The following is a 27,066-nucleotide window of genomic DNA, read 5'->3' as shown; positions in this document are numbered from 1 at the left end:
TTTTTTAGCAGTTTGTCCTACAATCCTTTTTTGCAAAATCTGGTCTGTTTATAAAACTTAGGTTCCTCTGAATTCTCCCGGGGGCTTGGAAGACTCACACTAAATGTACTGAAACTCAAAGATAAACGGCCACCTTCAGTCACTTTCTTTTTTTTTTTTTTTAACATGCTTAGTAAAAGGCACATCGTCCAGCTCCCACCCTCTGTATTCCACAGTGTATTCACAGGACACTGATGCTTTCTTAGTAATGCCTTTCCTGTGTCATAATTATAGGAGTAAAGTGGGTTTTTTTTTTTTTTTTTTTGCTTGGAGTTTCAGAGTGATGTCAGCCTGAGACAGACTCTAAAGGATTGCAAAATGCCAGAATATGTAATGTCCTTTTGGTACAAACAGAGTAAGTCAAAAAATAACCTGGAGTTTAGCTGACCACAAAAAAGGGGAACCATCTCCCCCGCTAAACATGCACACGACTCAAGAACAGAACTCTTGGGAGATTTCCGGCCTGCCTAACAAATGGTCAAAGGCCATGAACAATGCTCACACCAAGAGGAAGATCTACTTAGAAGTACAGAAACATATTAAATTTACTGTTAAAGGAATGCAAGTTAAATAACAATGAGTTATTCTTTGTCCTCAGAGTCACATGCTCTACTGACTGTGCCGGCCAGGCACCCCACTTTTCCCTCTATTTTAACAACGATGCCCAGTGGAGCTAAGGGCACAATGAAACTAGTTAAAAATACAGCCTTCAGGGGCACCTAGGTGGCTCAGTCAGTTAAGCATCCGACTCCGGCTCAGGTCATTATCTCACAGTTCATGGGTTCAAGTCCCCATCTGGCTCTGTGCTGACAGCCCAGAACCTGGAGCCTCCTTTGGATTCTGTGTCTCCCTCGCTCTCTGCCCCTCCCCTGTTCACGCTCTGTGTCTCTGTCTCTCTCAAAAACAAACATTTCAAAAAACGTATCTTAAAATTTTTTAAAAATTTACCATATGATTCAGCAATGCCACTTCTGGGTATATACCTGAAAGAATTGAGATTCACCTAAGACAGATCTGTGTACCCATGTTCCTTGCAGCATTACTCACCATAGCCAAGAGTTAGACGCACCCAACTAGTCACTGACTGATTAATGGATAAACAAAATGTGGTACCTACATGGAATGCAGTATTATTCAGACTTGAAGGAAATGCTAACACATGCTACAGACGGATGAACCTTAAGGACATTACGCTGAGTGAAATAAGCCAGTCACAAAAAGACAAATATTGTAGGATTTCACTTACAGGAGATATCCAGAACAGTCAAACCCACAGAAACAGAAATAGAACGCTGACTGCCAGGAGTGTGGTGGGGAGAGGGTTGCACTTTAATGGGGACAGAGTTTCAGTTTCCAAGATGAAAAAGTTCTAGCAATTGGAGACATAACAATGTGAATATACTTAACACTAGATGGCAAATTTTAGGTGTATTTTACCACAATTTTTTTAAAAGTCAGGCCAAAACAATTATATGTATGTAAAAGGACAAATGAGGGGTGCCTGGCTGGCTCAGTCAGTTAAGCATGGGACTCTTGATCTTGGGGTCATAAGTTCGAGCCCTACGTTGGGTGTAGGGATTACTTAAAAAAATAAGACAAATGAAAAAAACTAGAAAACAATTCTGCAAAATAATATTCGAATTAGGATATTGACCTGAACTTAGATAATGGACCATTTTCCCCTCAGAGTATATGATGCGATTTTTACAGCACTCTTATTATCAAAAAAATTGGGGGGGGGGGGGCAACTGGGTGACTCAGGTGATTAAGCATCTGACTTCGACCCAGGTCATGATCTCATGGCTGTAAGTATGAGCCCCATGTCGGGCTCTGTGCTGACAGCTCAGAGCCCAGAGCTTGCTTCACATTCTATCTGTGTCTCCCTCTCTCTCCACCCCTCCCCCACTCGTTCTTTCTCTCTCTCTCAAAAATAAACAAATATTAAAAATTCTGGAAAAAAAGATTTTTAAACATACTGCTCCAGCTACCAATAAAACCTTAATATCCTTTGAGTAAAAATGCCATGCCTATGATAAAGTACTTTCTTCGCATATACGAAACAAACATGGAGCCAGATCTTGAACTAAGACCTTGCTCTTTACCATGGACGAGAAATGACGTATACAGACTACAAACTCAACTTTTTAAAAGACTTTAAGTAATCTCTACACCCAAAGTGGGGTTCAAACTTAGAGTCATACGACCCTGAGATCAAGAACCCCATGCTCTATCCACCGAGCTAGCCAAGTGCCCTAAGACTCTGAACTCAACTTCTTAAGTAAGAGCAGGTTTCTATCTGTTTTGTTCATCAAAACCCTAGCACCAGTCTATCACATTGCGAACATTCCGTGAACACTTGGGAATGAATGTAGAAAACTACCTTCACAATCTTAACACACACAAACATTGCCTGACCTGCATTAATTTCATGAAAAAGTTTGCTGATTGCATTCTAAACCTCTTAAATCCAGATCTTCTAAATCTATTCTTCTGGTCTCCAATTCCCAAATTCATCCTTCTTCCTGCTCTAATTATCTCACTTTCCTTAGCATCTGGAAAAAAGAACTGAGTGCTACAATATAATTAGTAAATTATTCTTAGCTGACTGAATCATGTAGCAGCAGTTAGCAATTACAGTCCATGAAATGTGTATTACTCTTGCTGTTTTAATACCCTATGAAATAATGAGCTCCATTCTCTTTAAATTCAAGGCAGGGTTGCAGTTTGAATGTCATTAGGACAGTTTTTATCATATCAGCTCATAGGTCAGAAAAAAGGGAAGTTCCCCACACAAAAGTTTCACAACCTCAAAATGCTGGTATGCATGACCCTCGATAGGCTGAGAAGAAACTATTCCCAACAGTAAAGGGCAAGTTCCCCTTCACAAAGAAAAATCTTCTCGGGGCACCTGGCTGGCAACCCATCCTTCCATGTGCAGAGGATGGAGATCGAAACCCCCGGCAAGAGTTAGCAGCTTTGCTTTAGCAGATAGCATTGCCCAGCAGAAACAGAATGTGAGCCACATACAGAATTCTAAATTTTCTAGTAGCCAAGTTAAAAAACAAACAGGTAATAATTTCATTTAACTCAGCATATCCCAAATATTCAGCATATAACCAATATTAAACAATCATTGTTTACATTTTATATTCTCTTCCCTTGGTCTTAGAAATCAGTGTGTATTTCATACCTCCAGCACCTCTAAGTTCAGGTCAGAAACATTTCAAGTGCTCAAGAGTCACATGTGGTAACTACTGTATTACAGTACAGTTTTAGAATGATGACCACTTCTATTCACAACATTTTTATGCGCATATCACATCTTAATCATTTTTTTATGGGCTCTGACATCCTTCCCACTGCATATCTGGCCCTGTCCATTAAAAAAATAACAAGTTAGGGGCGCCTGGATGGCTCAGTCAGTTAAGTGTCCAACTCTTGATTTCAGTTCAGGTCATGATCTCATGGTTTGTGAGACTGAGCCCCGAGCATGAAGCCCACTTAAGATTCTCTGCCTTTCTCTCCCTTTGCCTCTCCCTGACTCATTCTCTCTCTTTCGTTAAAAAAAAAAAAAAAAAAAAAAAAAAATAGACATTCTAACTTTTGGGGCATCTGGGTGGCTCAAGTCAGTTAAGCATCCGACTCTTGATTTCAGCTCAGGTCATGATCTCAGGGTTCGTGGGATCAAGCCCCACATCAGGCTCTGTGCTATTAGCAGAGGGATTCTCTCTCTTTCTTTCTGCCCCACCCCCCTCTCAAAAATAAACTTTAAAAAATAATGATAATAACAAGTAAACAAAACCATTTGACTAGCCACTGACAACCAAACCAGAACTATTAAGAAAAACCTGAAAAACTAACACTATTTGGGAGAGTTTGATCAACTCTGGTTAGTGTTATTAATATGAACTCTGTTTAATGCACTTCATATCCTTGAGGATGATGATGTTTCTGTTGGAACACAATCATCTACAGCTTCTGGACAGATGTCAACAGGAAAATGTGGCTTGTCTTACAGAGATACACTTCTCCGTAAGCCTTCCCATCTAAACTGATGTACAGCTTTACCACACTTTACACAATACAAGTGTTCTTAAAAAACTGTCAACAGGTACAAGTTTCCTTTACACTAAAGGGATAAGCTCTTTAAAGAAAAATTAGAGAGCTGTTCTATTTGGTAAGCTTTTAAAAAATATTACTCAATGGAAGCACCTGAGTGGCTCAGTCGGTTGAGCATCCAACTTGACTTTGGCTTAGGTCATGATCCCAGGGTCATAGGATTGAGCCCCACATCAGGCTCTGCACTGAGCATGGAGCCTGCTTGAGATTCTCTCTCCCTTTGCCCGCTCCCCTGCTTGCGTGTGCTCTCTCTCCAAAAATACATACATACATACATACATAAAATAAACACTTAAAAATAAATAAAACCTTAAATAAAGGCAAAACAAAGTAGGCATCCCTCCCCTCTTAAGCCCTCTGCTCCTTCCCTTCATAGCAAAAATAAATTGTTGGCGAAATAAATTCAATAAATGTTGAATGAATGAATAATGGGCTTTCTTAAAATAAGGGGGAAATATATAGTGAGTTATACCTAAACCAGTAATAACACTGATTACCAATATCATTTATTTTTAAATGACTATTAACGTGTAAGATGCTTTTAGAAACTTTTGGTCCAGCTGAGAGAGGAGGAAAAATTCTGTATACTTGTGTATAAAGGAAAAGTCACAGTACCAAGGACTGGAACTTCCATCCAAAATCAGTAGGTTTTCCATAAAAGACTCTTAAAAACTGAGAACAATCTGAGGGTTGACGGGGGGGGGGGGGGGGGGGGGATGGGTATTGAGGAGGGCACCTGTTGGGATGAGCACTGGGTGTCGTATGGAAACCAATTTGACAATAAATTTCATATTTAAAAAAAATCAGTAGGTTTTCATTCCTTCAAAAACTAAGTACGGGGCATTTATTTATGTGCTGGGTCAACATGGTAGTCTCTGTCCTCATTAAACTAAATAGAACAACAAAATTATAATTTTTGCTACGAAAGGAAAGAGCAGAGGGCTGTAAGAGGAGAGGCTGCCTACTTCGGAGTGGTGATTCAGGAAGACTTTTCTGAGGGGACGGAGAAGGGAGGGAAGCAATCCCAGGCCAAGGTTCTGTGATGGCAAATCACACGACTCCAGAAAGGAAGTGAAGACTAGTATGACCAGAGTCCTAGTTACATGCAGTTATTTAAAAGTTGTTGCAGAGGAGCCTGGGGTGGCTCAGTCAGTTAAGCGTCCGACTCTTGATTTCAGCTCAGGTCATGATCTCATAGTTCAAGAGTTCAAACCCCGCATCAGGCTCTGTGCTGACAGTGTGGAGCCTGCTTGGGATTCTCTCTCTCTTCCTCTCCTCTGCCCCTCCCTGGCTCTCGTTTTCTAAATAAAATAAATAAATAAAAATAAAAATAAGATAAACAAACATTAAAAGTTGCTGCATCAGGGGCACCTGGGTGGCTCAGTCCATTAAGCATCCAGTCATGATCTTCAGCTCAGGTCATGATCTCACAGTTGGTGAGTTCAAGCCCCTCATCAGGCTCTCTGCTGTCAGCACAGAGCCCACTTGGGATCCTTTGTCTCCCTCTCAGTCTGTCCCTCCTGCACTCACACTCTCACTCCCAAAAATAAATAAGCGTTTAAATAAATGAACAAATAAAAGTTGTTGCATCCGAAAGTGAACAAGAAGCAGGGCCTCGTCACATAGCTAATGCTTATTCAGAATTAAACCTCTTACTAGGCACTGTGCATAGCTCTTCAATGAGACAAAGATACAAACAGGTGAATTTAGCCAAGATACAGTATATAAGAGCAGCTCCTTCCCAGGCATCTTATCTCCTATCCTGTACTGTCTTTTCACCAGCACTTCTGAACAAGGGCCCCAACTAGATAATGGCCTCAAGCCAAATCAGAAGCGAAAAGCAAGCCTCAAACAGGGGCCTTTATCAAAGGACAGCTACTTCTGTGGGCAGCTGGGGGTGAGCAAGAGCTGATGCTCACGGCTAAGAATTGGGGCCCACACCACATGAAAAAGTACTTGGTGTGCCTCGTGTTTTTTCCCTCCCAGAAAATGAATGTTTACAGTATGACATGCGTGGACTGCCAAAGGAAGTCTAAAAAGAATAAGCACATTATTGGATATTTTTAGCTTTTCTTTTCATAAATGTTTTCTGTCACTGCTTTCCAAATAATCCCAAATCTTTGCAAGTTAGCCAGAAGAAGAAACGGGGAAGAGAATGTATTTTCATAGAAGAGGTGACTAATGTTCTCTTGAAATTGAGTTAAAGGAATGTGTCTTTGTGAGTCCTGTTCACACAGACACAAAATTCCAATGGATTAATACGTACTGTGTAAGGACAGGACATAGCAAACACGAAGACAAAACGTGCAAATCACCCCACACCAGGCAAAAGGACCGGTAGGAATACTTATGTTTGACAATATAGGGATTAAAAATCCGTGTAGAAAGGCAATACAGTCAAAATACTTTTGAGGCTGTAAACCACTATTCTTTTATCCCCAGTGACCTACCGCCAAAGCTTCTAATGGAAACACTGAAGAAAAACAGTGTGCCTCATTACTGCTGATACTAACGATGTGACACAGAACCAAACGAGCCAGAAAAAACTTTAAATTATACTAAGGAGAGAACCCATAGGGCAAACTTGAGGCCTGTTATATGGGGTCTCACAGGCTTGCCTTATTAAACAATTTTTCAGGGTAACTTCTTTTAGAAGTGTGAGTGGTTCAGAGACAATTTTTTAAGTTTAAGGCTTCTTGACTATTCTGCTAAAGCAAAAACAGGGTCTCCTTTCCTTATTCCTATTGAACTACCAAAGGCCCAGAAAGAAAAGTAGTTACCTTAGCTGGGGGTAAGATATGCTCCAATAGATTACATTAAGAATTATGAACACTGTAATGAAGATATATGCAGAATGGGGGGCGGGTCCCCAACATTTTAAGAAACTCCTAAATTGTAGATGTCCATATGTGCAACAAGAAAACTGAACTTTAATTTTTTTTTTTTTTTTTTTTGGGCTGAGAATTAACAAAAAAGGAAAGTTTGTGGGCCCTTCGGTGAATCCCTTAACAAGGCCTTACCTTTCATTAATCCTCCAGGGGGGTTCTGGGGAGAATCATAAAATAGGACGCATTTGAAAACCTGTAAAGAGCCAAGTACTATCAGGGCCCCTGGCTGGCTCAGTCGGTTATGCTTCTGACTCTTGATTTCAGCCCAGGTCATGATCTCATGATCCATGGGATCAAGCCCTGTAGAGCCTTTTAGGATTCTCCCTCCCTCCCTTCCACCCCTCTCCCCCGTGTCTGTCTGTCTCTCTCTAATAAATAAACTTAAAAAGAGCCAATTATTATCAAACCAGGAAAGGAGTCACATAACTAATATTCACTGAGCAACCACTGTGTATCAGGTACCAATGGAGACCCCAGAGATACAACAATACACAGGACATCCAAACTGCCACAAAAAGGCCATGTGTTCCTTCCTGTTTATATCCTCCAGATAGGTTTTTCAGTCTTTTGCTTTTTTAAAGAGGGTACCAACATAATATAAGAAAGAAAACAGTAACATTTTCTTTCTATCCATAAGATTTTTGTTTTTGTTGGAGACAGAAGTTGGGCTATATTCCTTTGCCTGGCAAGAGAAGAAAAGAAATTCCTCACTCCCCTCCCCCTTTTTCTCCATCCTGAATTTACCACAAACATCTTGCTTTCTCTGGATATTTTCAAGAGTCCTAGAAACCATATCTTCCTGGCTTTTTCACCAGGTGGTTCAGCACCAAAAAAAAAAAAAACAAACAAAAACCCACAATTACCATTATGAATAACAAAGCCTATGGCAACATCTCTCTTTGCACCTCTCTAAAGAAAGGATAAATTTCAATTTCACTTTCACACTTTGTCAGATATGCTTATCTTATTCTTCTAATCACCAACATAATAAAATGAAAAAGGTGGGGTGCCTAGCTGACTCAGTTAATATAGCAAGCGACTCTTGATCTCAGGGTTGTGAGTTCAAGCCCCACATTGGGCACAGAGATTCCTTAAAATTAATAATAAGATAATAAAATGACAAAGGCTTATCTATCATCTAACCATAGGTAAAACAAATGTTCTATATTTAGAGTGCCTTGCTTTAGAAGTTTTACTTCTTTGCGGCGCCTGGCTGGCTCAGTCGGTTTAACACCAACTTTGGCTCAAGTCATGATCTCACAGTTTGTGGGTTCAAGTCCCGTGTCGGACTCTGTGCTGGCAGCTCAGAGCCTGGAGCCTGCTTCAGATTCTGTACCTCTCTCTCTGTCCCTCCTCTCCTTGCACGCTCTCAAAAATAAATAAACATTAAAAATTTTTAAAAGGGGGCACCCGGGTGACTCAGTCGGTTGAGCGTCCGACTTCTTTCGGCTCAGGTCATGATCTCACAGTTTGTGAGTTCGAGCCCCACATGGCCTGCTTCAGATTCTGTGTCTCCCTCTCTCTCTGCCCCTTTCCTGCTCATGCTCTGTCCCTCTCTCTCTCTCAAAAAGAAATAAACATTAAAAGAATTTTTTTTAATAAATAAATAAATAAATAATTTTTTTTAAGGTTTTACTTCTTTCACTCGCAAATCCTATCAGGAATTTAACACACTCCTTCAGGCACTTTAACCAAAATGCCCACAAAAATTCAGTTGGAAACACTTTTTCCACCTGGCAAGTAAGTTCCAGAAGTCAGCGCCTTCCATGTGTTATGTTAGAAGGGGAAATACACAGGCAATAAGGCTTCAGAATATACAGAACAGGATCTTCAAGCAAAGAACTAGGTCTTACTGTCCCGGTTTTCAGCACAATACTAATGAATGTCAGACTAATTCTAAATGCTAAATAAGTATTAAACAATATGAACGCTAGATCAACAAGCAGAAACACTGTAAACCCAAGAAAAAGAGAGGCTTTTACTTTCTAAAGCACTGAAACATTCTCACACTATTCTAACCTGGATAATCTGGCCCTTGGGAAGGAGCATCGCATACCTGGAGAACCTGAGAACCAGCAAGTTTTCTGGAGATCAAGAGCCTCCTCTGGAATGGACATCAACCCAGCACAACCACCACTGTCAAATTCTAGTGAAAGCTGTCAAGCAGTGACAGCAATGTAAGTGGCAGGAGAAAATACAAAGAGAAGAGAAACAAAGGAGAGATCAAGAAAGAAGCATAAGGAAAAGCAATTAATTCTTCCCTCAAAGACAGAAGAACAGTGTTTCTGCCTTCTAAACTTCACAGCAAACGCATGCCATTAAAATACACTCTATTGAAAAAGAAGGATCAGTTGCTATTAACTCCATGTGGACCCCCCCCCACTCCAAAATTCAAATGATGAAGCCCTAAACGTGACAGGATTTGGAGGTGGGGATCTGTGGGAGGCAGTGAGGCCAGGAGGGTGGCCCCCAAGATGAGAGGCCCCCTTATAAGAGGAAGAAAGCTAGCCCTTTCTCCACCTGAGGTCCCAGCAAGAGGTCAGCTGTCTCCCAGCCAGGAAGCCCAAGCCAAGAAGGGGTCTTCACCAGAACCCCACCATGCACCCAGATCCACCTCCAGCCTCCAGAACTGTGAGAAATATTCGTGTTTAAGTCACCTAGTTTACGGTATTTGTTACAGCAGCCTGAGCTAAGCCATCGCTCAAAGTGACTAGTAAATAGTGCAACCCTAAGCCTTAGAAACAATAAAGAAGGCCCCAGGACTTCACTTAGGATTACCTGCTTACTGAATAAGGGCACTTGACTTCACTCTTGCCCTTCACCATCCCCTCTCCCCCTCCTTCTGGTTTGGGGGTTAAGAGGCTGAGAAGACTAGAACTTCCGAATCTGGAAATCTGACCTCAGAAAGTGGTTAAGTAAACTTAAAAGGTCTGGCAAGCAAACCCTGACACATTACTCCGTCCTCACCCCTCCCATAACTCCTCTTCCGGCCCTGAACGATTTTCCTTGCCTCTAGTCTCCAGGACTGTCTAATAGCAAAGTTTGGGGAGAGCCTGATGTTATTTAAGGGCAACAAATTTGTTCCATTACAGCCTTCACTAATCTGATGTGGGCACGGCTTGGTTGGCGGGGCTCCCTGGTGTGGTTCCCAGGGCCAGGAGGCCGCAAGTTCATGCTCCAGACTGAGAAGTCCACCCCAAGTGGCCCGTTTCGAGAAAGACTCCCTGAATAACACGGTCACGGTCGGCGAAACCGGCCCAAGTTCCCTTCCCATCTTTTCCAGAGTCCTACTTCCCACGGCATGCTTCCTCCAAAAAAGGAAGAAACCGGCCTAAGGCTCAGCTCTCGCCGGCTGGTATTTACCTAGCACCGGAACTTGTTTGCAAAACACTGGAGGCACTCACAAACTTGACTTTGCAGGAAACGCACAACCTTGACTCCCGCAACCAAGATCTAGTGAGCGCCTTCTATCGTCCCCACCCCCACCACCAAAGTCCCGGACCCGGAAGGTAGGGGAAGCCAGGTCACCACCGCCACCCCTGGCTATTACACGGTGCCCAAGCCACTCAGTGCCCACTGAGCCGACTCACAGTGAGGGCCGGGGCCAGGACCCGACCACGGACTGCTAGGGCGCAGAGGAAACGCCGGGATGGGCGAGGGACGCCTCCACGCTCAGAACTGCTTGCCCGCAGCCCGAAGCTGGGCCGCAGAGGCCATCTGGCGCGGAAGGCAGGAGACGGCCCCCGGTCTCCTGCCCTTCCTCCTCTTTCCCTAGTCCTGGCCGCTCTCCGCGCGCGCACGTCCGCACGCCCATGTGCACGAGCTCCAGGCACGACCCTGGGATCCCAAAGGGCAGGAGCCCCTTCTCGGCCGCCCCCTCCTCCTTCCCAGCCGGCATCCCCAGCGAGCCTCGCAGGCACACGTGGATTCAGGGACACCGGGAGCGATGGGCGCGGGCTGCGGCGCCCACGGCGCGTGCCACTCACTTGCTGGCCGGCGCGGGGCTTGCCCTGGGGCGCTCTCCTGAAAAAGGAGGTCCTGGCGGTGAAGAAGAAGTCCTCGGAGTCCTCCTCCAGGCTGCTGTAGCCGCTGCTCATGCTGCTGGTCCCGTCGCGCGTGGGCCGCCTCCCCCGGGTGCAGGCGGCCAGGCAGGGGGTACCGCGCCCGCCCGCCCCGCGAGGTTCCAGGCGCGCGGCCCGAGCCGCCCGCGGGCCGTCCAGCTGCAGCTGCGGCCGCCGCTCACTCCGGCCGTCCCGGCCCCTCCCGCCGCCTCCCCGCCAGGCTCCGGGCGCGGCTTTAGCCTCCGAGAGCCTTACGACCCCGCCTCCCGGGGCCCCGCCCTCTCCCGGGTGCCCCTCCCCGGGAGGCTGGGGACTGTGCCCACGCGGTCGGGGCACTCGGCGCGTGGCCGCAGGTGGGGGTGGTGCAGCCCGCCCTCCCGGGCGCCTGCTCTATCCCGGAGGTGTCTGTGCCACCTAGAACGTCCGCTTCGGCGACTGCGTCTGGCCGGGCTGTGCTCGGGGTCTCTTCCCCAAGCTCCCGGAAACTGCCAAGTCCTCCGTGATCCGGCTACCCGCCCCCCACTCCGCTAGCTCGGGCTTTGGGGAGGACCCGGGCAGAGCAGGGAACTGTCTCCGCCCTGCTCGCCCCTCCCGGGGTCCAGGGGGCGGCAGCAGAGATTGTCCAGCGGAGGAGCCCCCAGACCGTCGGGCCTCCGGCACCCCTTTCGCCGCGTCCTCAACCCCGCATCTCGCCCCAGCAGGAGGGTTAAAAGTTAGCGGAGATGAGTGGGAAGGTAACAACTGGGTAGTTTATTCAAATGAAAACATCCTTTCTGGTAATTCAGTTGAGCTTCGGTCTTTCCTTCCCGCCTTCTCTCTAGCGAAGGTTCATTCGCCTAGGATGACCAAAGAACGGCCAAGGTCGTTATGATCTTAGAGGCCACTTGGTGAAGGGGGTGGGGGTGAATTAGTTCGAGTGCTTATTCATTAAACGTGTGTTTTAGACCTCCCCTCCGACAATCCTACAAAGGCGTGGTTTCAGTGATGGGGTTCAGGGAATTCTATTCACCTCCTACAAAAAAAAAAAAAAAATCCCTATTTTCTGAAACCCTTCCAGTCAATTAGTCCTCTTTTAGAATGCAAAATTTTCCTTCAAGCCACCTGTGGGTACCATTTACACCTTGGTGTTATTTAACTGATTTAAGTCATACTAGCTTCCGTGCTGACATCTTGACTGAAAGGAGGTTGTGAGGCTTCACCACTGCCTCAAAGCAGTGGTAACCAGGCTTTAAGAGAGGTTTCATTAGGAGAGAAAGAGAAGGGTTAGAAAAGAGAATCTTCACCCATTATCGCTAAACTCTCTTGCATTATCTCCTTTCAATCCTGAAAACAACTGTATAAGATAGTTAGCACTTACTTATGTTCATTTCATACCCAGAGCAGCTGAGGTTTAAAGAGGAAAGTAGCTGTGGATGGTAGGGCGGGGGCCATTCCGATCTGCTTTGTTTATCTCAAAGTCTGCAGAGACCCTTCTAGATTGGCTTGGTCCCCAGTCAGCTGTGCTTCTTTGTGCACTAGTGGAGGGGGAGAGCTGGCTCTTGAGTCAGCCTGCCCGCAGGCAAAAGGAAGGCTTGCAAACCCTCTCCACTTTCAGGCTTACACATCCAGCTTGCAAAGTTGTGCGTTACCCCAAGTGATTCACAACTGCAAGAGGCAGGCCTCAGAGTTACAGCCCATCTTAAAGATCCTGCAACATTAAAGCCTTCTTCCTGGCCACACAGCTACTGAATAATTAGAAACCAGGAATTCTAACTCCCTGCTGTTTTACCCAGACTAAACTGATCTGCTGGTGCCATGCATGTAACCTAATGTCAGAGAATGAGACAATTTACTTACTTTATGGTAGATTTGTGTTACCTGGTTTCTGTTATTACATGAACGTAATCTTTATTATTAAATACTTCCAATTGAAGAGTAATGTGTAGGTTAAAGAATTGAAATAACTTGTTTTATTGTGGGTGGGAAGAGGGAAATAACCCCAACCTGAACTAATTAAAGTTTCAGAATACTTGGAAGAAAAATATTAAAAGGAAAAATACACTTAAGTGTTTTATGACCCACCATACCATAAAAGGGATTTTTTCATGGTATTAAAGTTCCAAAGGACTAAATTTTTATATCCGTCAGCACACCATCAGAATCAGTTATAACAAAAAGGCATAATTGAATAATGAAGTAGAAGCACTGCTTTTAAACAACATAAAGTAGGGGCATCTGGGTGGCTCAGTTGATTGAACGTCCAACTCTTGATTTGGCTCAGGTCATGATCCAAGCCAGGGTCATGGGATAGAGCCCTGTATCATGCTCCGTGCTTGCTGAGCATGCAGTTGGCTTGAGAGCCCCTCTCTCTCCCTCTCTCCCTCTCTCTCTCAATCCCCCCCCCACCCATGTGCTCTCTCTCCCTCAAAATAAAATAAAATTTTGAAATTTTAAATAAAAACAACAGGAGCACCTGGGTGGCTCAGTTAAGCCTCTGACTTCGGCTCCGGTCATGATCTCACAGTTCCTGAGTTCAAGACCCGCATCGGGCTCTATGCAGACAGCTCAGAGCCTGGAGCCTGCTTCGGATTCTGTGTCTCCCTAGCTCTCTGCCCCTCCCCCACTCACCCTCTGTCTCTCTCTCTCAAAGGTAAATACACATTAAAAAATAATTTAAAATTTTTAAGAAAATAAAATAAAAACAACAAAAAGTAAAAAACATGAAGGAAGGAAGAATTGGCATTCTACTTCCTAAAAGCACCATAATAATCATATTTCTAAATTTTTCTGATAGTATTCTTGATAAAATAATATTAAAATTTGGCTCAGGAAATTAGTATTTGTAAAAATTCAAAATGTCACATTAAGCAACTAGCATTTAAAATTCAAGGAAGGAGGGGCGCCTGGGTGGCGCAGTCGGTTGAGCATCCGACTTCAACCAGGTCACGATCTCGCGGTCCGTGAATTCAAGCCCCGCGTCAGGCTCTGGGCTGATGGCTCAGAGCCTGGAGCCTGTTTCTGATTCTGTGTCTCCCTCTCTCTCTGCCCCTCCCCCGTTCATGCTCTGTCTCTCTCTGTCCCAAAAATAAATAAACGTTGAAAAAAAAATAAAATAAAATAAAATTCAAGGAAGGAGGTGGAATAAATGTATGCAACTAAGTTCAGTTTTGAAAGAACTTACTGTCAAACACAATAGGATTTGTAAGTGGACTCCATTACCATAAATGTTCCAGTGATACAGAGCCTAATGATTTAAATTTATAGCCTAGTAACCTTTTATTTCCATTTTAAATGAGGAATATATTTAAAACTGAATAACTAAATGCAAAAACTATAAATACACACAAAATGTTTTATAATTGTAATCATCCTGTGCATCAAATCATTTTCCTTGAATCAATGTAAAAGGAGCAGCTATAGTAACAGTTTAACTCTTCTTGTTGGCCCAATAAACCCCTCCAGAAGAAGGATGCTGGCTGGCTCAGCCAGGAGAGCATGTGACCCTTGATTTCAGTGTTGTGAGTTTAAGCCCCACACTTGGGTTAGAACTTACTTTAAAAAAACAAACAAACAAAAAAAAACAAAAGGAGAAAAATAATCCTATAAGTATGATTATAAATCAAAAGTTTAAATCATTATTCAGATACTTTAAGCACTATATATCCACAAAGAGTAGAAACTCAGATATAATCAGTGTAGGGAAAAAAAAAAAAAAACGTTTTAAGCACATCTCACCTTTTAACCAAATACATTTAAAAGTAAAATCTTTCTTTCAAGGGGTGCCTGGGTGGCTCAGTCAGTTAAGCTTCTGACTTTGGCTCAGGTCATGATCTCACAGTTTATGAGTTCAGGCCCTACGTCAGGCTCTGTGCTGACAGCTCAGAGCCTGGAGCCTGCTTCTGATTCTATGTCTCCATCTCTCTCTTCCCCTACCCCACTCGCATTCTGTCTCTGTCTCAAAAATAAATAAACATTAAAAAAAAGTTAAAAAAAAAAAAAAAAGCAAAATCTTTCTTCTGTTGGGTACCAGGGTGGCTCAGTTGATTGAGCATCTGACTCTCAATTTTGGCTCAAGTCATGATCTCAGTTCCTGGAATCAAGCCCTACGTAGGGCCTATGCTGACAGTGCAGAGCCTACTTGGGATTCTCCCTCTTTCTCTGCCCCTCTCCCTCACTCATTCTTTCTCTCTCTCAAAATAAATAAATAAACTTAAAAAAATTTTCTCTCTCTCTGCACCCCCAGCTCTCTCCCCTGCTCACACTTCCTCTCTCTCTCAAAAAAAAAAAGGCACAAAAGTACATTTTTTCTTTTGTCAACTTGTCCTAATAAAACGAGGAAAAAAATTATAGATTTGACTGTGCAAATTTGGAAATATTTTCAACACACACACAATGGTAAAGACAAAGAAAAAACGGAGGGAAATATTTGCCATATAACTGATACCCTTACAATACAAAGAGCTCAAACAAATCAATGAAATTGACATGACAATGACATGACATAAGCAAAAACATGACAATAAGTTTATAAAAAGAAAAATAGAAGTAACTTATCAGTCACATATACATTAAAACATTCACTCAGTCAACAAATATGTATTGAGCACGTACTATTTGTCAAACACTGACCTCAACAGAAAGGGTGCACCATTGGACAAAACAGACAAAAATCTTTGTCCTCATAGAGCATATGTTTCAGTGTGGGCTAGAGGGAGACGGAAAACAAAGAAGACAATTATATAGTATGTTCGAAGGTAATAATTACTCTCACATAAATCATGGAAGAAAGATAAAGAATGTTTAATACAGACTTGCTGTTTAAGCTCTCCCTGAGAAAGTCACTTTTCAGCAAAGACGTGTAGGAGGTAAGGGAGCTATCCAGGCAGATATCCCCAGGAAAGCATTCCAGGCAGAGAGAACAGCAAGTACAAAGGCCCTGAGGAGGAAGTGTGCTGCCATATTTGAATATGAGCAAAGAAGCCAGTGTGTCTGAGGTGGGTGAGTGGAAGAGAAAGTAGGAGAAATTTTGGTACAAAAAGTAACAGGGTCGGAAAGCTTACTGTTCCTATAATGCCATGAAAGCACTTATGGGAGCTTTGAGTTTGATCTTTCCTCTGACATAACTACTGGAGATTTTGAGCAAAGGAATGGCATGATTTGGCTTACTTTTTTAAAGGACTCCTTTGGCTTCTGGGTAGAGAATAAAATGCTAAGCCTTATGAAAACTCAAGCAAATGAAAACAAGGGACATTTTCCACCAATGAAATTGGCAAGGGTTTTGTTTTTATTTTTTTGTGGGCTTTTTTGGTATTTTTCTTTTTATTTTAAGTAAGCTCTATGCCCCAGGGGGCATTGGGGTGGCTCAGTCTGTTGAGAGCTGTACTTCAGCTCAGGTCATGAAGTGAGTTTAAGCCCCACATCAGGCTCACTGCTGTCAGCCAAGAGCCCACTTCACATCCTCTGGCCCCCTCTCTCTCTGTTCCCACCCCCCCCCACCCCCCGCCATGCTCTCTTCCTCAAAAGAAATTTTTTTAAGTAAGTTCTACACCCCACATGGTGCTTGAACTCATGACTCAGGACCCCCAAGATCGAGTTGCTTACTCTACTGACTGAGCCAACTACACACCCCTGAAATTGACAAGTTTTGGTTTTTTTTTTGAGAGAGAGCCAGAGTGCACATGCACCTGTGCTTGAGTGGAGGTGGGGCAGAGGGAGAGGGAGACACAGAATCCGAAGCAGGCTCCAGGCTCCGAGCTCTCAGCACAGAGCCTGATGGGGGGCTTGAACTCACAGGCTGTGAGATCATGACCTGAGCCAAAGTCGGATGCTCAACCGACTAAGCCACCCGGGCGCCCCAAAAGTCAGATGCTTAACCAACTGAGCCACCATGCACCCCTGGCAATATTATTTTTAATTTAATTTAATTTTTTTTTTAATTTTTTTTTTTTTTTTGAGAGAGAGAGCAGAAAGAGGGTGACAGAGGATCTGAAGCAGGCTCTGTGCTGACAGCTACAAGCCAAATGTGGGGCTCAAATTCACAAACCATGAGATCATGACCTGAGCTGAAGTTGGGCACTCAATGGACTAAGCCACCCGGGTGCCCCATGGCAAGTATTTTTTTTTTTTTCAACGTTTATTTACTTTTGGGACAGAGAGAGACAGAGCATGAACGCGGGAGGGGCAGAGAGAGAGGGAGACACAGAATCGGAAACAGGCTCCAGGCTCTGAGCCATCAGCCCAGAGCCTGACGCGGGGCTCGAACTCCCGGACCGCGAGATCGTGACCTGGCTGAAGTCGGACGCTTAACCGACTGCGCCACCCAGGCGCCCCAGCAAGTATTTTTTAAAGCAAGTAATGAGGGGTGCCTGAGTGGCTCAGCCATTTAAGTGTCCAACTCCTGGTTTTGGCTCAGGTCATGATCTTGTAGTTTTGGGGGTTCAAGCCCCACATCAGGCTCTGCACTGGCATCACAGAGCCTGCTTGGGATTCTCCCTTTCCCTTTCTCTCTCTGCCCCTCCTCCACTCATGCTCTTTCTGTCTCTCTCAAAATAAATAAACTTAAAAAAATATTTTTCAAATAAGCGGTACCTGGCTGGCTCAGTCGGTTAAGGGGCCGACTTCAGCTCAGGTCGTGATCTCACCAGTTCATGAGTTCAAGCCCTGCATCAGGCTCTTTGCTGCTAGCTCAGAGCCTGGAGCTTGCTTCAGATTCTGGGTCTCCTTCTCTCCCTCTCCCTCCCCCACTTGCACTCTGTCTCTCTCAAAAATAAATGCACATTAAAAATAAATAAATAAAGCAAGCAGGTCATGAAACAACATGTATAATATGATTACATTTGTGGGGCACCTGGGTGCCTCAGTCAGTTAAGTGTCCAGCTCTTGATTTGGGCCGAGATCATGATCTCATGGTTCCTGGGTTCAAGCCCCATGTCGGGCTCCACACTAATCACACTAATGGTGCAGAGCCTGCTTGGGATTCTCTCTCTCTCCCTATCTCTCTGCCCTGCTCTCTCTCTCTCTCTCTCTCTCTCTCAAAATAAATAAATAAACTTTAAAAAATATATATGATTATATTTATATAATTGTAATTGTAGGTAATATTGTTTTTTGTTTTTTGTTTTTTACGTTTATTTATTTGAGAGAGATGGAGACAGCACAAGCAGGGGAGGAGCAGACAGTGGGGGAGAGAGAGAATCCCAAGCAGGCTCTGCACTGCCAGCACAGTGCCAGACTTGAGGCTCAAAATCACAAACTTGTGAGATCACGACCTGAGCTGAAACCAAGAGTCATACACTCAACCCACTGAGCCACCCAGGCGCACCCCCCGCCCAAGTAATATTCTTAAGATGTGCTAGGAACTAAGACGATTTATCAGGGAGACTTTTATATATATATATATATATATATATATATACATATATATATATATATGTATATATATATATATATACATATATATATATATATATATATATATATATATATATAATGTAGGCTTCACGCCCAGCACAGCGCCCAACATGGGGCTTGAACTCACAACCCTGAGATCAAGATCTGAGGTGAGATCAAGTGTCTCGTGCTTAACCGGCTGAGCCATCCTGGTGCCCCTGTCAGGGAAATTAATAATAAAGTTCTCACTGACAGAGAACTGTTCCTTTGATACCTATGTCATATGGAAAAGCATGGCCTTGGAAGTCAGGGCAACCTGAATGTGAATGATAACATTGTTCCTTAACTCGTGTGTGACCTTTGACAGTTTAATTCGTTTACTGTACCTCAGGTTCATCATGAGTAAAATAGCAAGAACTAGGCTGCATTTTATTATCTTTAGTTTACGATGAGGATTAAGCAAGAGAATCCATGTAAAACCCCTGGGCATAGAAGAGGGCCAAGCAAGTATTACTCTTTCTGGTCCCAAATATTATATGTTGTTGCATACTCAACATATATCACCCTGTTTCTTGTTAACCAACTAAGGACTCAAGTTCAGGAATCCTCCCTTCTCAGGGAAAGAGGTTCAATCCCAGCTCAGGAGCAAGGGCTGATGATAATAATAATAATAATAATAATAATAATAATAATAATTCATTGAACATTTACTGAGCTCATATTATGTGCTAGGCAGTACTCTGAGTGCTTGGCCTGTATTAATTCACTGAGTGCTTACAACAACTGTCATTTTCCCCAATGAAAGAGAAGCATGGAGCAGGGGGGACAGCTTCCACACGATAAAGCTGCTTTAGCTCCTAAATTTGCCCTCCTGACCTTTGGACTACACTGCCTTTAGGACTCAACCAGCCTAGAATGGGAGGAGAGTCAGACTGTCTCAGAGGAAAACCAGGTTTCTGCCAGTCAGAAGTGATTTCCAGTGAGTTCATTTTAATAGAATATTTGTGTGAGAGGAGATATTTCCTATTTAAAGTTTTGAAATGAGATTTTTTTTTAATTTTGTAAAGTTTATTTTATTTTTGAGACAGAGAGTGTAAGTGGGGGAGGGTCAGAGAGAGAGGGAAACGGAATCATCGGAAGCAGCTCCAGGCTCTGAGCGCTCAGCACAGAGCCCCACATGGGGCTCGAACTCACAATTCATGATGTAATGACCTGAGCGGAACTCAGTCGCTTAACCAACTGAGCCACCCAGGCACCCGGAGAGATTGTTTTTATTCAGCTGACCAGGACACTGAATTTTCCAAAAGTTATTTTGATCAATCCTTCCTACTAATTTAAGTCCCCACCCTACCCTCAGCTTCTGCTAAAGGCTTAGTAGCTCTCTACCCCTTATTTTGTATTTTGAATAGAAGGAGGAAGGATTTCATTCATTTTGTCATGGAGTAGTCGCCTTTTTTTTTTTTTTTTTTTTAAGTAATTCCTACCCCCATCATGGAGCTTGAACACATGACCCCTAGATCAAGAGTCGTATGATCCACGGACTGAGCCAGCCAGGTGCCCCAAGTAGTCGCCAATATTATGGTGAGTTCACATTGGCATTATCTCTTGCAGGGTCATCTAAAACCAGAGCCCGTGCCTAGGAGATTAATACTGTCCCCAAGGCGAAGAGTCACTATCCACTGCTGGGTCTCCTTGTCAAGTGGTGTCCTCCCTGTAGACATGTTCATTTTGTAACCTATGAAGAATGAAGAGACATTTTTCTGCCCTTTTGCTTTAGATGTCATTAATCTCAGGAGGCTGGGAGGTAGAAGAAGGAATGAAGAAATAGAGAATGTTCTGTGGCTGAATATGGACCATTTATTACAAATACATGGCAGAAATCTCTTTCAGTTGTAGTACCTAGACCCAGAGCCCAAGGCATCTGACTTTGAAATCTGTGTCTAAAGACTACAGCTTTAGGTAAACAAAAAATGTTTCTGGGGGCGCCTGGGTGGCTCAGTCGGTTGAGCGTCCGACTTCAGCTCGGGTCATGATTTCACGGTTCATGGGTTCGAGCCCCGCATCGGGCTCTGTGCTGACAGCTCGGAGCCTGGAGCCTGTTTCAGATTCTATGTCTCCCTGTCTCTCTGCCCCTCCCCTGCTCATGCTCTGTGTCTGTCTCTCAACAATAAATAAATGTTAAAAAAAAAAAATGCTCTGATGTTGTTGTTCAGGAAAGACATTCCAGGGAAATAGGGATCTTCCTTAATAAATACAAACAGAAACCTAGTGGTGGCCTCAGGGTTTCTATGGAGGAGGGCTTAAAGGCCGCTTAAACTGGGTTGCATGAATTGTCAAAGAGGAGGACAGTCGCTGATGGAGAGAGATTCCTAGAGGAGCATTAAGGTTCCCCCACTCTACTTTGGGGCTCAGCAACCTCCATTTTCTTCTTTACATTAAGTATTTATTCAGACCTCACTATGTCTTTAGCACCACCGAAGCTGGTAAGGTAAAAAATAAGTGTTAGGTAGGTTTGCTGTCCTCCAAACGCTTATAATTTCGTTGGTGAGAAAAACATATCCCGTGGAACAATTACATAACAATGACATACTGTAATCAGGCAATCGATGAATTTCAAAATCCAAAAACAATGATCAGAAAGTGTGAGATTTGGTGAGTCCTAAAGGAGACAGACAGAAAGGAAGAGAACACGAAGGGCAGAGACCAGAGGAAAGGTCGTCAGCAACAACTTAGGCACAGCCTATTCTCGGGCTGAATCAAACACTTGAAGTTGAGGGGAAAAGTTGACCAGAGAGGTGAGGGCCAAGGAGCTGAAAGATAAGGCAAGTTGGGCTTATCTGCGAAGAAGTGGGGAACTTCCAGGGAGGTGACCTGGAGAAGAGAGAGTTGGAGGTATTGTGGGGGGGGGGGGGTGCTGTGTTGTAAACCCAACCAGAGAGGAGCAGACAAACAAGCTTGCGCATCTCTTGTGAAACTTCCTGTGGTTTTGCGAGGGACTCCCACAGCACAGAGGTGGAGGGCTGGTTAGGCATTGGAAAACAACACCAAATCCTTGAACTTTGCTGTCACTGATGGATGACTGTTGTTGAACACAGTCCACCAAAATTCAATCTTCCTGCTAAACTCAAAATATTCAAGGGATATGGGCGGTGGAAGAAAGTGAGAAACTTTTTCCTCCACTCTCTTAGGTCCGGTATCTGGGGCCCTGCAGATTAAATTAACAGAAGACAGGTTCACAGGAGAAAAGGGTCTATTGCATATGCATATGGAAGCTTCACAGAAAAGGAGAGCCCAAAGAAGCATTAGACAGGAGCTTAAGTATCTTTATATCAAAGAGGAGGGGGGGGAGGTCCTCCCAGGTGATAAAAGGGGTCTCAGCAGGGAGCCTGGATGGCTCAGTTGGAAGAGCCAGCAACTCTTGATCTCTGAGCCTGATTTCCAGTGTAAGTCCCTGGTGTAGAGATTACTTGAATAAAAATTTAAAAAACCTTGGGGCACCTGGGTGGCTCGGTTGGTTGAGCATCTGACTTGGGCTCAGGTCGTGATCACACCATCATGGGCCTGAGGCCCATGTTGGGCTCTGTGCTGACAGCTCAGAGCCTGGAGTCTGCTTGAGATTGTGTGTCTCCTTTTCTCTCTGCCCCTCCCCCGCTCACACACAGTCTCTCTCTGTCTCTCTCAAAAATAAATACACATTAAAAACAAATTTTTTTTTTAACAAATAAGAAAACCTTGGGGACCTGGGTGGCTCAGTGGATTAAGCATCTGACTTCAGCTCAGGTCATGATCTCATGAGGGTTCAGGGCTCAAGCCTTGTGTCAGGCTCTATGCTGACAGCTCAGAGCCTCGAGCCTGCTTCAGATTCTGTTTTTCCTTCTCTCTTTGCCCCTCTCCCGCTCGCACTCTGTCTCTCTCTCTCTCTCTCAAAAAAACAAGAAAATAATTTAAAAAAAATTTTTAAATAGTATATTACTATATGTTCCTTATAGTAACATATAGTGTGAACAATTCTAAGTATAAAATAATTATCGCGTAATCTTAAATTGCAATAGTGTTACATTTGTATTGTTATTTAAAAAAATTTTTTTTATTAAAAAAATTTTTTAATGTTTATTTTTGAGAGAGAGAGAGAGACACACAGAGTATGAGTAGGGAGAAGCAGACAGAGAGGGAGACACGGAATCCGAAACAGGCTCCAGGCTCCGAGCTGTCAGCACCGACCCAATGTGGGGCTTGAACTCATGAACTACCAGATCATGACCTGAGCCCAAGCTGGGCGCTTAACCAACTGAGCCACCCAGGCGCCCCTGGTATTGTTATTTTTAAATGATTATAGGCGTATTTTTAGGGTAAAGTAATTAAGTATTGTTTTTTATGTTCATATTTTTCTAGAAATATATTTCCAAGTATGTGTGGATAAAATGACCTGATGGCCAGGAATTGCTTGAGCAAAAGAGAGAAAAAGGGAATAGATAAAACAAGGATAGCAAAATCTTGACGACTGTTGAATGTTAATGCTGGGTACATGGAGATTCATTATACAATTTGTTCTCATGTTAGGTTTCAGAATAATTTTATTTTTTTAATTTGAGAGAGAAAGAGTGTGCACACAGGCACAGGAGGGGCAGAGGGCAAGGGAGAGACTCTTTAAGCAGACCACACTCAGCTCAGAGCCCAACGTGGGGCTCAATCCCACAATCCAGGATCATGACCTGAGCTAAAATCAGGAGTCGGACGCTCAACTGACTGAGCCACCCAGGAGCCCCAGAAAATTTCTAAAGAAGCATAAGATCTCAATTTTTAGCAATTCTGCTGAAGTACAATCATCAACCTCTTATCCTATTTAAAAAACAAATTCAGCTGGGATCTGAACCCCTATGAAGAAACTTCTGAGCATCCTTTCATCTTCAAAGCTATTTAAAAATCTCAAAGATAAAGCTTCACTGTGTTGTTGAGTGGTATTTCAGTTAATTGCTGCATTTCTAAATAACAGGAGTATAATAATAATAGCTTGATATATCTTGGGCCGGGCTTTTTAAAATGCTTAGGGCACTTCTCACACACATAGTTGTCTCGGCTTCACCTAAAGGCTCTGTAATTAGTGACACTTCACAGATGGGAAACTGAGTCTGGAACAAGTTAAGCAATGTGTCTATGATCACAGTTGAGCTGATACTGAGTCTCAGGTTTCCTATCAGCCAATTCAACTATTTTATACAGATTACAGAGGAAACATTGAGAGATGAGATTAGAATTCATAATATTTTTGCTTTTACTATAGAACATTGTGGTTATATGGTATACATATTAGATCAACTTTTTAAAATTATTTTTTTATCTTTTAATGTTTATTTGTGTGTGTGTGAGAGAGAGACAGACAGACAGACAGAGACAGAGACAGAGAGAGGTAGGGGGGAGGGGCAGAGAGAGAGGGAGACACAGGACCTGAAGTAGGCTCTGAGCTGACAGCAGACAGCCCCATGCAGGACTCTAAACTCACCAACCCTGAGATCATGACCGGAGCCAAAGTTGAATACTTAACCGATTGAGCCACCCAGGTGCCCAGTGTTTTGTTTTTTTTTTTTTTACGTTTATTTATTTATTTTGAGAGAGAAAGAGAGAGCGCTGAAGGGGCAGAGAGAGAGGGAGAGAGAGAGAATCCCAAGCAGGCTCCGCACCATCAGCACAGAGCCCAACACGGGGCTCGAACTCACAAACTGTGAGATCATGACCTGAGCTGAAATCAAGAGTTCAACACTTAACCAACTGAGCCACCCAGGTGCTCTAGAGATTTTATTTTTAAGTAATCCCTACACCTAATGTGGGGGCTCAGACTTACAACCCTGAGATCAAGAGTCACACCACTCTTCTGACTGAGACAGCCAGGTGCCCCCATATTAGATCAAATTAAAACTCTCAACTTCCAGGGTGCCTGGGTGGTTCAGTTGGTTAGGTAAACAACTCTTGATTTCTGCTCAGGTCATGATCCCACAGTTTGTGGGATTGAGCCCCGAGTTGGGCTCTGCACTGACAGCATGGAGCCTGCTTAGGATTCTCTCTCTCTGCCCCTTTCCCACTTGTACTCTCTCTCTCTCTCAAAATAAATAAACTCTTTAAAAATCTCTCAATTTCCTATGTAATGGATCATCTAGAATGAGTTAAAAACCTTACTATGCATTTAGGCACCCTCTCTCTCTCTCTCTCTCTCTCTCTCTCTCGCTCTCACTCTCTCTCTGGTGTGTGTGTGTGTGTGTGTGTGTGTGTGTGTCCACCTAACCCCATTTTCAAGAATTACTAGGTAATCAAGGGTGTCCCTTCTACTTTATTTGAGACTCAGGATTATGGGCTTATGTCTACAAAATAATTATGATAGAACACAGTGCTTATTGAGTATGTTTGTGCTGTTTTGGATCCATTACTTCCTCTAGAGAAGAGTTAAGCCAAGAAGTTCGGTTCATCAAATAGTCACAGAATGCACTGTTACAGGGCAAGCCTTGAACCCTTTTTCTTTGTGGGGGAAAAAAAGTTAATTCAAAACAGCATCCCTAAATGTTTTAAAATATGCTCATGTTTGTTGAAGCAATATCAGCATGTGGGAAGGCCCTAAGTATAGGACCTACTATCTTTAGTCTTTAATTATGGAGTGTCAGCTTTAACTATTTGAGTGTGCTGACAGTTTTATGTGAAAAAGAGAATTAACTTTCAACTAAATTCCCATGTCGCCCTTGTTCTTTGATTTATGTAACACATTTGGTATTATTTGAATACCTTTGTTTTATTGTATTTCAAAAAGGCACTGTAATGGTTTTTTATTTTTCCTTCAGGTTTTATTGTAATCTGGGTCAAAGCAGCTTTTCACAAATTAAAAACTAAAAAGAAGTCATGTAAAAAATTACAGGACATAAAAGATACGCATTTTGACCCCATTAAAAATATTCAATCACATTGAAATTTACATTAAAAAAAGGTTTTTGTATGTATTATGTAGACATTAAAAGCATCTTTTTTTATTAGTGTTTTTTTTTTCTTTAGAGAGGGGCGGGGGGGGAGAGAGAGAGAGAGAGAGAGAGAGAGAGAGAGAGAGAGAGAGAGAGAGAATCTTAAGCAGGCTCCACGCTCTGCACAGAGCCGGACATAGGGCTCAATCTCACAACCCTGGGATCATGACCTGAGCCGAAGTCAGAGGCTTAACCAACTGAGCCACCCAGGCACCCCATGAATATTTTTTTAAATTTATTTATTTATTTTGGTAGAGATCAAGAGAGAGTGTTGGCGGGACAGAGAGAGGGAGAGAGGTGGGGAGAGAGAGAAAGACAAAGAGAGACAAAGAGAATCCCAAGCAGGCTCCGCATTATCAGTGAGAAGCCCGATGTGGGAGTGGAACCCACGAGTCATGAGATCACAGCCTGAGCTAAAGTCTGATGCTTAACTGACTGAGCCACCTCGGTGCCCATGAATATTTTTCATAATGATTATACACAGCTCCCGGCAAGTCTGTGGCATGCAAAAACGGGCAACAAAATGTACAGTTGACTGGACAGTCCAACAATTCGCTTTTCCAATCTTCCATCCTTTACAACAAACAAACGCCCAAATGCAAAGAAATATTCCCCTGAGACATTTTCCTTCTATTCCCTCTCTGCATTCACAAAACTTGGAATAACTCGCTCTTTCCTGATGTACTCATTTCGCAAATGGATTCTGATAAATATAGAAATCTAAAGATACAAAGCCAGGGGGTGGTGTTCACTCAGTTAATACCATGAAACAACCAAATACTATGGTCTCTACTCAGTTGAGATACCATTGTCTATGTTGAAATATTTTTAACTGGAACGAAAATAGAACTGTTACAGTTTCCATATTCTTCAAACAGTTACATGTTGTAAGTGGTTGGAAGATAAAAACCAGTTCTTTTTTATCTTAGTATAGAAGACACAACTGTGGAAGATCAGCCACCAGCCCCAGCCAGGCAAATACCAACAATACCACCCTCAGCACTAAAAGCATCTGTCCCCTACCCCGCAGGGGGAAGGGGGCACGTTCACACCACGAGGCTTCAGACACACTAATCCTATGGATGGTGACCCACTAACATAAGACAGGCTTTTTAAATTAAACTATGCATCTTAGGGGCGTCTGGCTGGCTCAGTCTGTAGAGCATTGACTCTTAGTATCTGGTCCCAAGTTCAAGCACCACGCTGGGTGTAGGGCCTACTTAAAAAACATATGTACTTTACATCGCACTTGTCAATACCCTGGCCAGGCAGCATAGCCGTCTTACAGATAAAACAGCAACGTGAAGTTGTTTTCCAACTATTAGCTATTTTTCCCCCCTGGGGAAAAAGTAAAAATTAAAAAATGCATACACGCACACACACACACACACACACACACACACACACACAGCTACTACCACTCCATAATAAAAGAGGGGGAGAGAACATGGAAATAGACTTAGAAGAGCATGCAACTTTGGAAATAGATCATTTGGCTTTCAGTGAATTATTTTACTTTTCCTGAATCTTGGTTTTCTCATCTGCAAAATGAGGATAATAGTATTAATTAATTATATATATATATCTATATAT

At 43.3% G+C, this 27,066-nt stretch overlaps 1 protein-coding gene across 2 annotated transcripts in view; it reads right to left on the bottom strand.

Annotated features, from left to right (window-relative positions):
- The window catches only part of RASSF3 (Ras association domain family member 3), a 72,076-nt gene extending 60,577 nt beyond the window's left edge, over positions 1–11,499 (bottom strand). The window contains exon 1 of one of the 2 annotated variants that reach the window (XM_027071329.2): positions 11,033–11,499. In XM_027071329.2, the coding sequence (XP_026927130.1) occupies positions 11,033–11,143 (111 nt within the window). In that variant the 5' untranslated portion in view covers positions 11,144–11,499. Of the gene's footprint in view, positions 1–10,636; positions 10,990–11,032 lie in introns of those variants that run through there. The other variant, XM_053226457.1, reaches the window with a different exon arrangement.
- Between the last annotated feature and the right edge of the window lie 15,567 nt (positions 11,500–27,066).

Source organism: Acinonyx jubatus, chromosome B4, assembly GCF_027475565.1.
Source record: "Acinonyx jubatus isolate Ajub_Pintada_27869175 chromosome B4, VMU_Ajub_asm_v1.0, whole genome shotgun sequence".
Lineage (NCBI taxonomy): Eukaryota > Metazoa > Chordata > Mammalia > Carnivora > Felidae > Acinonyx > Acinonyx jubatus.
This window is presented reverse-complemented; position numbering and strand designations above follow the sequence as displayed.